Consider the following 13910-nt stretch of genomic DNA (forward strand, 5'->3'; position numbering starts at 1 on the left):
AATCTCCTTTAGACTATGGTAACACACTGATTTAAGGGCTTTGCTGGAAATACAGAGGGTTCATACTGATCCTTATGTCAGCAAATGTTTATCAATAAAAGTACATAACATAAGATTTTCCATACTAGATCAGACCAAAGGTCCATCAAGCCCAATATTCTGTTTCCAACTGTGGCCAATTTAGGTCACAAGTATCTGGCAGGATCTCGAAAGGTAAATAAGCAGGCTTACTGGTCTGTAGTTTCCTGGATCCCCACTGGAACCCTTTTCAAAAACTGGTGTTACATTGGCAGCCCTCCAATCTTCAGGTACCATAGATGATTCTAAAGATAGTTTACAAATTACTACTAGTATATCTGAAATTTCATTTTTCAGTTCTTTCAGGACTCTGGGATGTACACCATCTGGTCCAAGTGATTTGCTACTCTTTAGTTGTCAATTTCCTTTATTTATTTCTTCCACACTGAGATTTGTTTCATTTCCTCTGAATCGTCACTTTAAAATATCATTTCTGGCATGGGTATCTGCCTTATATCTTCCTCTGTAAAGACTGATGCAAAGAATTAATTGTTGTAAACTCTTAATTTTGGCAGCTGCTCCTTTTAGTTTTTTCCTATTTTATCATAGTCTCCCTTTTGAAAGTTAAATGCTATTGCAGTAGATTTCTTTAGTGTCCTCCCTCCAGTTTTATTTATTATATACTGACATTTGATCTCAATTGAGATATCACACTGGTTTACATTCAGGTACTGTTGGTATTTCTCTATCCCCAGAGGGCTTACAATCTAAGTTTGTACCTGAGGCAATGGAGGGTAAAGTGACTTGCCCAAGGAGCGACAGCAGGACTCGAATGCTGGTCTCCTGGTTCATAGTCCACTGCTCTAACCACTAGGCTATTCCTCCTCCCCAAGTCAAATGGGGATCACTATTGCCAAGTGACCCCCAAAACTGTTACCTCTCACATCAGATTCCGTGTTTCACTAAGGACTAGGCCTAAAATAGCTCCCCCCTCCTCCTCATTGGTTCTTGAGCGATCTTCTCCATGAAGCAGTCATTTATTTCATCTAGAAACTTAATCTTCTTAGCATGTCCTGATGTGACATTACCCAGTCAATACTGGGGTAACTGAAATTACCAATTATCACTGTGCTGCAATTTTAGCAGCTTTCCTAATTTCTGTTAGCATTTCATTGTCTGTCCAATACACTCCCATTGCTATTTTAATCTCTCTTTTCACATGGAATTTCCTGCAGAACTTTTATCATGTTTGACTTAATGCCCTCTTTAATATATAGTGCCACCTGTCCACCAATTTGATCCATCCTATCACTGAGATACAATTTGTACCCTGGTATCACAGTGTCCCATTAATTATTCTCCTTGCACCAGATCTCCGAGATGCCAATTATATCTGCCTCTTCATTCAGTGCTATACATTCTAATTCTCCCAGCTTATTTTTTTTAGACTTCTTGCATTTGTATACAGACATTTCAAAGTATGTTTTTTGTTTGAATTAACAACTTATTTATCAGTTGAGAGGGGTAATTTGGAATATTTCAACTCCATCTGCTCATTATTTAAAAGCACTTGGGCCACTTTTGCATTTATTGAAATCTGTCTATTGGGATTTCCTTTCTTCCCTGTTGTTTTAGAATCCTCCAAAGATACATCATTCCAAACCATGTGCTTCTGAGCATCTGTCAGCTTCCCCCCTTCATCTAGTTTAAAAGCTGCTCCATCTCATTTTTAAAGGTTAGTGCCAGCAGCCTGGTTCCACCTTAGTTAAGGTGGAGCCCATCCTTTTGGAAAATGCCCCCCTTCTCCATAATTTGGCCCAGTTCCTAAAACAGCTAAAGTCTTCCTCCCTGCACCATCGTTTCATCCATGCATTGAGACTCTAGAGCTCTGCCTGCCTCTGGGGTCCTGTCTGTGGAACAGGGAGCATTTCTGAGAAGGCTATCCTGGAGATTATGGATTTCAACTTTCTATCTAAAATCCTAAATTTGGCTTCCAGGACCTCCCTCCTTCACCTTCCTATGTCATTAGTGCCCACCTGGACCAAGACAGCCAGCTCCTACCCAGGTCTGCCATCTTTCACCAGGAGGTCAAGTTACCAAGCAAACCTCACATCCACCAGCCACTCAGCTGTCTTCATGCCTAATGATCAAATCGCCATTTACAATGGCCACCCTCCTCTTCCCTCTTGGCACATGTCCTTGGAGACATATTCTTGGTGCGAGAGGATACTGCATCACCTTATGGGCAGGTCCTAGCTCCAGAATTGTTTCCTGGCATACCAAGGTGATGCTCTCCTTCCCGGTGACCTTTCTCCTCCAAAGCAGCAGAGGGGCTGCCTGAGTGGAAGTGGGACTGCTCTAGAATATCATAAGAACATAAGAACATAAGAAATTGCCATGCTGGGTCAGACCAAGGGTCCATCAAGCCCAGCATCCTGTTTCCAACAGAGGCCAAAACCAGGCCACAAGAACCTGGCAATTACCCAAACACCTAGAAGATCCCATGCTACTGATGAACTGATGCAATTCATAGCAGTGGCTATCCTTGAAGGGCTTCTCTCTATACCCCGTCATACCTACCTTCTCCAGGTTTTCCACTCTAGCCTTCAGAGATCGGAATTCTTCTGTAATGGCTAGGAGCTCTTTGCACCGAGTGCGCACACAGAACCTCTTGGCAACTGGTAGATTATATATGTGGCACTTAGTGCATACGACTGGCTGGCCCCTTCTTGTTGCTAGACTACTGAATGCATCTTAACTTTGTTGGAGTTGTTAATAATTTAATATTTCTAAGGAAGTAGGGCAGTTAAAAATAATCTAAAGTATTGATTTATTTTATATTTGTCTGTAAGTGGCCCTCACACACTACATTTAATCTACTTTCAAATATCTGGTTACACACCTTATTCACTGTTATTTGGAAAAAAATTCCCTATTAGTGTATGAATCCTGTTGTTGTAAATTTATAGTTAAGTGTCCTCTCCTGCTGGGCCTGTAGAAGCTGAAGCCTGGATGGCTTATGAGTCCTCTGCTGGGAGAGTATGCAGACGAGCTTCTGACCCTCTCGTGCTGGAAGAATGCTGGCGCTGTGAGAGCTGAAGCCTGGATGGCTACTGGTATCCTCTGGAGTCATCTTCCAGGACTACTGGGAGACTATGCAGTGCTTTGGAAGTTAAAAAAATAAGAGCGCAAATCAGAAAATGTATGCACACAAAAGACAGCACACAAAAAACAAGTTTATGCACAGAAAACATGGTTTTCCACACATAAATAAGATTTCTGTGCACAAAATATGAGTAAAAAACGTGCGTGCATAAACCACGTTTTCCACACACAAAATAGAATTTATGCTCACAAAAAAATGTGCTCTGTGCATAATTAAGAGCTTAGTTGCACATCTTATATTGTGTGCCTAACTTGTGTACACAAAAGCTGTTTTCAGTGCAGAAAGCTTTTTGTATGCATAAATCATATTTTATACACTGAAAACAGGCACTTTGTGCACAAAGCATGTTTTCTGTGCATAGAATCCCAACTACAGGTCTTGTCATCGGAAGGTCAGCTTCCGCCCATAGACTAATATTAGCCTTGGAAACTTTACCTCGGACTAGGAGTTAAGAAAACATGAAGTAAGTCTGCGCATCCCTCTACATTAAGGAGTAATAGCTAATGCCTTTTTTTAGCACAGGATTTTCATGAGAGGGCGCTAAGAAAAATGCACAGTTCCAAGTGCACATTTTTTTTGTGCGCACAACTCCTTCTGCAAAATAATCTGCCCACAAAATATATGCACACAATTGAAGGTTAAATAGTGCGCTCTGCTGAGTGCACCTTATTGCATCGGCTCCTGTGTTTGCAAGCTATAAAACGTCTTTTCATCATATCATTATTTAAGCTGAAAAATGCTTGAACAATTGCATTTGTTAGAGATATTGCAAAGTTAACCTTGGTTGTTGAGTCAATAAATTAGTTGACTGGATAATTTTATTTTTCATAAACCTTTATTAGAAGAAGTAACATTTATGGTAGGGGATAACCTATTAATAAAGGTGGCCTCATAAGGCATGAGATACAAGGAAGTTAAATAAATAATGGGTACAGGAATTGTTCCTATTCAAATTTTATGCACAGTCAAGAAGAAGTAAAAGAGACTTTAAGAAACCTGAGCCAATTTTCATGAGAGTGGATATAAATTGGACATTTCTAGTATATTCCCATAGTAAAACTGAGAATCCCTTATTTGCTACTTTTTTTTTTTTGTAGAAGTGAAAAATGTACCTCATTCTAACTGTTCCCATATTTGGTTTCCAGTTTTTCAGCTTTCCAGAAAAGCATTACAGGTCAAAACCACCTATCCCAGTATACTTTATTCCACTTCAGAACAATTACCAGAGAGGGGGAGATGGTCTTGCATTCAAAGACGGCATAAGCCAAGCGTAGCTTTTGAAAAACCGATTCAGTTCCGTATTGTAGATTGGTTTATTATTATTATTTTATTTCTGCCGTAAAATTACTGCACACAGTCTTCGTATGAACAACGCTGAACACATGCCAAGCGATGTTGCTTCCCATGTGAATCGGGCAGTTGCACATCCTTAAGGATATTATTGTTGAAGCAGGCGAGAAAGAGAGACAGGGCCGGTTCCAAGGCTAAAAGGATCTGTGTGTAAATTTCAGTAACTCTTAAAATCCTAGCATCTAAAGTCTCAAAGCGCTTTTTTTCTTTTTTTTTGCCAGCGTTTGTGGTATTACTCGTGCACGTGAACTGTTCAAGAGCGGTATTGCTGTGCATCTAATAAATTCTTCAGCATTGAGGAGCTCGTGGTTGTATCTTACCTTATACAGAAGCAAAAAAAAAAAAAATAAAAAAGAGAGAAACTCCGTTGCTGGTGTGCGCTCGCCTCGCCACGCGTTTACGCGTTCAAGCTGTGTGCAGGCTGCCTCGCTCGGCCGGGGAAGGAAGCGGGCGGGGAAGAAGGGGTGCGGGGGGGGGGGCAGTCTTGCCCCGCCGCGCTGACTATTGGTGGGGGCCGGAGGTGTCGCGGGTTTGGTGGGGGGAGGGGGGGGGCTCTGCCCGGTATACAAAGAATGGCGACCCCCCCTCCTGCGGCTTGACACGTGCCCGCTGAATGAGGAGAAAGCCAGCGCAGGGGCGCGAGGCGGCACGAGAGCAGCCTGAGCGCGTGAGCCATGCAGCAGCAGCAGCAGCAGCAGCAGTTCGCTTGCCTGCCTCCGGAGGAGCAGTACCGGCCCGTCTTCTGCAGGAGCCGGGTAAGCCCCGCCACAGCACCTCGGCAGGTGCTTGGGGGGGAATCTGCCTTACACGGTCCAGCTTTCCGTACTTTTCTTTCGTTGCGGAAGTGAATTATTCAATGCAGGGTCTGCTAAAACAAAAAACGAAACCAAGAGATCTTGGGGGGGGGGGGGGGGGGGGGTTTAAAAAGGAGCTTTTGTTGTAAGGTCGAACCTATTTAATTTCCCTGAGCTAAAGCTCCCAGTTCGATCCAAAGTCTTACTGGAAGTCCTAAAGGGAATATTGGGAGTGTAAAGCGGTTTTCTAGTTTATAGCTCTCGGCATACTTCAGTTTAGATCACTTGTGTGCAAGGTGATGATTATATTTGGGGTTGTTTTTTTTTTTTCGTTGTTGGGAATTCAGGTGCAGCACTTTATATCACCATTAATACAAGTTTAGTGCTGAGATCGCTTATCTTTAGCAAATAAACCATGGAGTTTAGATTTCGGATTTCACACAGAAGTTAAAACCCTCCGCTCTTGTAGACATTAGAAGTTAAGCAGAGCAATATGCTTACATCTAATATTACTACAGCCCAGTGTACTAGTTTCAGAATGAAGCTCCCTAGGGCTGCCTATACTATTTTGACATTTAAGAAACTTCAGTTATATATATATATTTTTTTCCTAAACAAGGAAACGGATCAATTGAAACAAGTTAGGAAAAAAATCTATGCCTTAGGTTAGGCTAATTGTTTTGCTGCTCCTGTATGCAATCAATGATCATTCGCCCTTTCCTGAGGATCAAGATCACCGCCTTGAACTAACGGGGCTTCAATAGTCCTTAATCTGTCTGGGAGCAGCAAAGGGTGTCCAGCCTTCAGCACAGGGACCAGCCGGGCTTCTTCCAGCCAGTCCTGGCTTTTCAGCACTCTGTACTAAGCATGCTGGGGGGGTCTGTTGTCTTCCGAGCTAAAAGAAAAATGATCCGTACCAAAGAATGGATTGTGAAAAAGCTCGATGTGTTCACAGGGCTTGATGTGTCAATTTTTTTCCTCATGGCTTGAGGGATTTGGGGATGGTTGAGGAGTCTGTTCAGAACTTCCAAATTGACCACTGGAAAATTAAGAGAAGATACATTCAGTTACATTTTAATTCTTGGAAGTCCAAAATATTGTATGCCTTCAAATTTGGAAGCAGCCTCCTAAAATAATAATACAATACCCCCTTCAGTTTTAACAGAAAAAATACATTGGTCAATATGTTCTCTTACAATTCCAAACTGAGGCTCTGGGAATTTACAGGTTGTCTACTAGAAATTGTGCAAAATTATTTTCCAACCAGTTACTGAGACTGTAAGGAGAGATGTTGATTAGGGGTTTGTTCTGTAAAAGTGGAGTACAGATTCCACTTCCCAGGACCCTGCTGCCTGCCTGGGTTAAGCTTAGCAGTGTATTAAAGATTTGGATGCACAGGATTTAGATCTGCAGCAAGATGACTCTTGCTGCAGATCTAAATCCTGATCTTCTTACTTATGTCTTCCAGATGTGTTGGCATGTTAGTTACCATACAAATTGGTCCTGGTCCCAAAGTGTTTGTTTCCTTTCAATCCTCTCCTACCCTGTTCTTTCAAGTGAGGTATTTGCTCTTGTGGAAAGCTGAGCAGTACCACTCCAGACTGATGAAAAATTCTGACGATACCCCTTGTATGGTCATTTATTTATTTATCTCTTTTCTATACCAAGCTTCATGATCTCGATCATATCAGATCGATTTACAAGGAACAAAGGGAAGTAACATCGCTAGGAACATAAACGAGAACAGTTAACGAAATTGCAGAAGGATAGACAAAGTTACAATAAAACAGGGTCTAGTGAACTTGGGGTATGACGTAATGGGGCTACGGCTAGAGAGGAAACTAGAAAATTAACAAAGGTCTATCACAAATTAACAAAGGTCATCACAAATTATTACTCTCTCCAAAGTTACAGGTCTTTGCTAAAACCTACAATGATTTAGTTGCCTTAGATGCCCCTAGTTGGCCAAGGACACATAGCACAGACGCTGCTTCTCCTCCATGGTTTTTACTTGAAATAGGGGGTCCCAACTTCTAGCCATTGGAGCTACGGTGGTGAACGACAATGATAGATTGGCACATTCCCAAGGGGTAGCGCAATTAGCAGCCCAGGTCCACCTGGTTGTGACAGGTGAGGGATTGGAGAGACAGTAGAGATAATAGAAGGCCAGGTCGGAAGGTGGGCAGACAGATAGCAGCAGCAGCAGGAGAGAGGCAGGGAGGCAACAGAGGTTTTTAAAATTTGTCAGAGATACAGCTGGGAATCTTGGTTGTTTCATTTAGTATAACGGCCACCCAGGCATTACTTATAAGGAACGAGAAGTGTGGGACTCCCAGTTTGATACCACCAAGGAGATCTGAAGGACAGAGTGCCAACCTGGTCCAGAATAGGAGAAACAGGAGAAAAGATTGGTCCACAGTGCAAGGGATGCATATAGCAGGTGTATATCAGGTACCTGGGGTGGCCTATAAAGTAATCTTCCTCATTAAGAAACAATCAGGACCTGTAAAAAGGTGATATTATATGTGGCACACAAATTTATGGAACAAGAGCAGCATGGTATAGACTGGACAGTGTGGGTTTTTTTTAGTTACCATCTGAAGTTACAGTTTCACCAATGGCAGTAGAGCCAGTGGAGTGGTAATGTCTGTGATGGAAATAAAGAGGAAACAGCTAGAATATCAAGACAGTGTGGTCCTGAGGGGGAGAGAGATCAGAAGGGGTGAAATAGGATGGTGAAGGACTTGATAGAAATGCAGATAGAAGAGGGACCCAAGAGAGAGTCAGATAGGCAGAGTGGTGAAAGACCAGATAGAAATGCAGACAGATGAGGAGAGGTGAGGGACCTGAGAGAGATGCAGACAGATGAGAGCTGAGGGACCTGAAAGAGAAGAAGAGAGATGAGGAGAGGTGAGGGACCTGAGAAAGATGCAGAGAGCTGAGGAGTGGTGAGGGACCTGAAAGAGAAGAAGAGAGATGAGGAGTGGTGAGGGACCTGAAAGAGAAGAAGAGAGATGAGGAGAGGTGAGGGACCTGAGAGAGATGCAGACAGGAGTGGTGAGGGACCTGAGAGAGATGCAGACAGATGAGTGGTGAGGGACCTGAGAGAGATGCAGACAGATGAGGAGAGGTGAGGGACCTAGAGAGATGGAGAGAGATGTGAGGGACCTGAGAGAGATGCAGACATGAGGAGAGGTGAGGGACCTAGAGAGATGGAGAGAGATGTGGAGTGGTGAGGGACCTGAGAGAGATGCAGACACATGAGTGGTGAGGGACCTGAGAGAGATGCAGACAGATGAGGAGAGGTGAGGGACCTGAGAGAGATGCAGACAGATGAGGAGGTGAGGGACCTGAGAGAGATGCAGACAGATGAGAGGTGAGGGACCTGAGAGAGATGCAGACAGATGAGGAGAGGTGAGGGACCTGAGAGAGATGCAGACAGATGAGAAGAAGTGAGGGACCTGAGAGAGATGCAGACAGATGAGGAGAGGTGAGGGACCTGAGAGAGATGCAGACAGATGAGAAGAAGTGAGGGACCTGAGAGAGATGCAGACAGATGAGGAGAAGTGAGGGACCTGAGAGAGATGCAGACAGATGAGAAGAAGTGAGGGACCTGAGAGAGATGCAGACAGATGAGAGGTGAGGGACCTGAGAGAGATGCAGACAGATGAGAAGAAGTGAGGGACCTGAGAGAGATGCAGACAGATGAGAAGAAGTGAGGGACCTGAGAGAGATGCAGACAGATGAGGAGTGGTGAGGGACCTGAGAGAGATGCAGACAGATGAGGAGTGGTGAGGGACCTGAGAGAGATGGAGAGAGATGTGGAGTGGTGAGGGACAGGCGTGAAGCAGCAAGGGATTAGAGAGGCAGACAGATGCAGAACAGTGGGGACCAGAGAGAATGCGACATGGTAATCAAAACCTGCAGGGAGGTGGTGCAGAGGGAGCCCCACTGGCCCACAGATCAGATGAACTACAGGAATGGTGAACATGAGAATGGTGTGTATGTGTGTGTGTGTGTGTGCGTGCACGCGCATGTACACATGGCAGAGGGGAGGGGCATGAGAGAGGGATACTTCTTAAGATGATTGTCATCTTTTGAAATAAAATGCTGTAGTACCCTGTTAATAGCTAAATTAAAAACAATTATATCAATTTGTTTAATGGATGAGCAAATATGTGCAGGTATTAGTTGTGAATGAACTGTGGCAGCATGTGGAATGGGCATAGGCAACCAGCCAGGAGTAGTAAAGCAGATAATCTGCCTTTGCTAGTAGTGATAGTGCATTGCATAAGAAGCTGTTTTAGATATACATAGGCATGCTAATGGATGGGCTCCCCAGCAGTAACAAAAGGATCTGACCAGTAGCACACTCACCAGGAAGGGGTTGCTGGAAGAATCTGATAACGCCAAGCACCAGAGGGTTTGTAATAAGGGAGAGGGTGTGGGGGTGAGAGGTTGTATTGTATATGTATGTGTGTATAGACAGATATATAACTAGCTGCCTATAGAACTTATATTGCTAGGATGAGAGACTGTATATACGTAACTTTTTACTAAGCTTGCCTATACGTTCTATCCTTCAAAGAGTTAACTTAAATAACAAGAACATATAGCACAAGAAAAAATAGTTCAATAAAGTTTTGCTGAATTTGCAAAAAAGGTTACTTTGATGTTAAATTATGACTTAAAGGGGAATCTGAGAAAGTATGCATAGTTCAAAAGTTTCTGGAGGAGACTGATTTAATTTATAATACCATTACCAGGGGTCTTTCAGTGAGTTAACAGCTTAATTTAAGGACGGTAGCCTGCAAGAAGACATTTGCGCTTCTAAGGATTATAGATTGGTAGTCTGGTATTTCATTTTCAGAGCTAGCTACTGCCTCCTTTCAGTAAGTTGGACAGACAGGAAGTCAGCACCTGTGAAAACAAAAGGTTGAGATGAAGCAATTCTCAGTTTTGTGTGATGCAGAAATGTTAAAGTTGAGAAGTTCACAATATGCCTTAGGAGCTAACTCAGGAGACTAGAAATAACTTTGGCATTCAATAGCAAAACCAGAGGAACATACAGGCCGATACTGTAAAGTGCGCTCAGCTGAGCGCACTGTTTAACACGCTGTTGGATGCGTGTTTTAGGCGCGCGTCCACAACCCCTTATTCAATAAGGGGTTTAGCGTGTCCATAACACGTGTCCAAACCCTCCCCAAAACTAATAGCGCTTATCACATGAAAATGTATGTTGATGAGGCTATTACCGGTAGCAGTTTGCCAAAGATGTCGAAAAAACTGTGTGCCCGATCCGCACATTTTACATTCAGATATTGTCGGAGGAACCAAAAAGCTTAAAAAAAAAAAAAGTGCCGGCGGGTCAGGTTAGGAAAACAGAAGCTCAATTTTACCGGCGTCTGTTTTCCTAACTCGTGACTGTCAGTGGGTTCAGAAAACGGATGCTCGTAAAATTGAGCATCCATTTTCTGAACCCACTGACAGCCACCTCTCCTGGGTTTCTGCTACTAAGGAGGCACTAGGGATGCGCTATTGTCCTTAGTGCTTCCTTTTTAGCGTAACTGCTCATTTAAATTCAGTATCGCGCAGCCAGGAGAGGGGGCTGGCTGTGTGTTAGGAAAGCAGGCGCTCAACACTGAGCGCCTGCTTTCCTGCGCACCTTACAGTATAGGCCTGCAGCTGGGGCAATATATGCACATCTTTACTAGTTTTCACTAAACTGGCTTGGAAATTGCATTGGAATTGCCCTATGGATGCAAGAGTCAGAAACCAACTGCAGTGTAAAAAGTAGAGATGAAGATTAAGGTCATTTGAGCAGGACATGTTAGGGGCATGTAAACAAGAGGAAGCCATGGAGTTTATCAACTTAATGGGTGTGTGTGTGTGTGTGGGGGGGGGGGGGTGTCAGACAGTGGTGTCTGCAGACCACTGAAGAACACAAGGGTTCAAACAAAAAGCAATTAACAAATATTTGTGACGTAAAAAAGCCAGAGCCAAAAGGCCCACATTCTAGCAAACAATCCATTGGTTGCTGGAGGCGCAGGTGGTGAGAATGATCTACTCTACTAGATAAAGGAGCCCTGACTGACGTGCCGCAAATCCGCGTGCCTGAAAAAAAAATGGCGCTGGGAGGAGCAGTAGTGGCAGTGGCGTCGAGGAGCAGTAGCGGCGGCGGTGCGCGCAGGAGGGGACCCCCCTCCCGAGATCTTCCGTCTGCGCCATCCGAGGGAAGGGGTTGAGGATGAGCTGAAAGGGGAGGGGATTGAGAGAGAGGGAGTGACTGAGGGGAGGGGGGAGGAAGGAGAGAGTGAGGGAGGGGAGTGACTGAGGGGAGGGGGGAGGGGGGTGAGAGTGAGGGGAGGGGAGGGGGAGGGAGGAGAGAGTGAGGGGAGGGGGAAAGATGAGAGGAAGGGAGACTAGAGGAGGGAGGTGGGAGGGAGACTAAAGGGGGGAGGTGAGAGGGAGTCGGAGGGAGAATAGAGGTGGGAGGGAGAATGGGGAGGGGATGTGGAAGGGAGAATGAGGGGGAGGGAGTGGGAGGGAGAATGAGGGGGAAGGAAATGGGCTGAAATATTTTTTAAATGTAGCCCGTTGTTACGGGCTTAACGGCTAGTAGAATAATAAAGATTGAGAACTATTTCTCATGCACTAGGGAAACACAGTCGGCTTGTGAAGTTTAATGCAAAGCAACAGTTGACATTTTAAAGCTTTTTAGGGAATTCAATCCATTCTGATTAGCTACTTTGAGGACACAATTAAATTCTGTTTTTAACCTAATATGGGCAGGCAATCAACATAAGAACATAAGAACATGCAATACTGGGTCAGACCAAGGGTCCATCAAGCCCAGCATCCTGTTTCCAACAGTGGCCAATCCAGGCCATAAGAACCTGGCAAGTACCCAAAAACTAAGTCTATTCCATGCTACTGTTGCTAGTAATAGCAGTGGTTATTTTCTAAGTCAACTTAATTAATAGCAGGTAATGGACTTCTCCAAGAACTTATCCAATCCTTTTTTAAACACAGCAATACTAACTGCATTATCCACATCCTCTGGCAACAAATTCCAGAGTTTAATTGTGCATTGAGTAAAAAAGAACTTTCTCCGATTAGCTTTAAATGTGCCACATGCTAACTTCATGGAGTGCCCCCTAGTCTTTCTATTATCCGACAGAATAAAAAACAGATTCACATCTACCCATTCTAGACCTCTCATGATTTTAAACACCTCTATCATATCCCCCCTCAGTCGTCTCTTCTCCAAGCTGAACAGCCCTAATCTCTTTTGCCTTTCCTCATAGGGGAGCTGTTCCATCCCCTTTATCATTTTGGTAGCCCTTCTCTGGGCTACCAAAATGATAAAGGGGATGGAACAGTTGGATAATGCAGTTAGTATTGCTGTGTTTAAAACGGATTGGATAAGTTCTTGGAGAAGTCCATTACCTGCTATTAATTAAGTTGACTTAGAAAATAACCACTGCTATTACTAGCAACAGTAGCATGGAATAGACTTAGTTTTTGGGTACTTGCCAGGTTCTTATGGCCTGGATTGGCCACTGTTGGAAACAGGATGCTGGGCTTGATGGACCCTTGGTCTGACCCAGTATTGCATGTTCTTATGTTCTTATGTTGATTGCCTGCCCATATTAGGTTAAAAACAGAATTTAATTGTGTCCTCAAAGTAGCTAATCAGAATGGATTGAATTCCCTAAAAAGCTTTAAAATGTCAACTGTTGCTTTGCATTAAACTTCACAAGCCGACTGTGTTTCCCTAGTGCATGAGAAATAGTTCTCAATCTTTATTATTCTACTAGCCGTTAAGCCCGTAACAACGGGCTACATTAAAAAAGACTATATCTTTTTTGAGATGCGGCGACCAGAATTGTACACAGTATTCAAGGTGCGGTCTCACCATGGAGCGATACAGAGGCATTATGACATTTTCCGTTTTATTCACCATTCCCTTTCTAATAATTCCCAACATTCTGTTTGTCATCAAGTTGTAACAATGGTTAGTCATTATTCAGGCGAAGAATCGGGGCACATTCTGAATATAAAATTAAAAGGTAAAAGATTGTGCAGATCTAGAGTTCAAGGCAAATTTACAGTGGGGGGCACCCCACCCAATTGGTGACTATTACTATGTGGATTCTTTCTTCCATGGGTAAGGAAACCTCACAAGATTGCTAGAAGAACTGCTGCTAGTGGACAAGAGTATTCTTTATACAAAAGTATACTTTATACAATATATTCAGCCTTTCTATTGGTACTAAGTAGATATACAAAGTCAAGCACAGGCCTTTTGGCAGAGTACAAAATGGTAAGCTATGGTTCCAGTTCCAGAGGATGATGTCAAGTGCCTTGAAACAGCAAGCGAGACCCCCAAGGTATACGGGACACACTCATTTAGGACTGGGGCCACATCACTGGGGCCAAGGAGTTGGGTATGGAAGATAAACAGATTCAGCAAATCGGACAGATTCAAAAGCTATGTGAGGGCTGAACACGTACTAGCAGTGAAAATCCATTATCTCAAGTTAATTTTCTTATCATGGCAAGGCAAAGGACAGCTCGTG

At 43.6% G+C, this 13910-nt stretch overlaps 1 protein-coding gene across 3 annotated transcripts in view; it reads left to right on the plus strand.

The window, feature by feature from the left end:
• The first annotated feature begins 5012 nt into the window (after positions 1-5012).
• The window catches only part of CORIN (corin, serine peptidase), a 513735-nt gene continuing 504837 nt past the window's right edge, over positions 5013-13910 (plus strand). For 2 of the 3 annotated variants that reach the window (XM_029588293.1, XM_029588313.1), the window contains exon 1: positions 5013-5289. In XM_029588293.1, the coding sequence (XP_029444153.1) occupies positions 5209-5289 (81 nt within the window). In that variant the 5' untranslated portion in view covers positions 5013-5208. The remainder of the gene's footprint in view (positions 5290-13910) is intronic. The other variant, XM_029588304.1, reaches the window with a different exon arrangement.

This window comes from Rhinatrema bivittatum, chromosome 1 (assembly GCF_901001135.1).
Source record: "Rhinatrema bivittatum chromosome 1, aRhiBiv1.1, whole genome shotgun sequence".
Lineage (NCBI taxonomy): Eukaryota > Metazoa > Chordata > Amphibia > Gymnophiona > Rhinatrematidae > Rhinatrema > Rhinatrema bivittatum.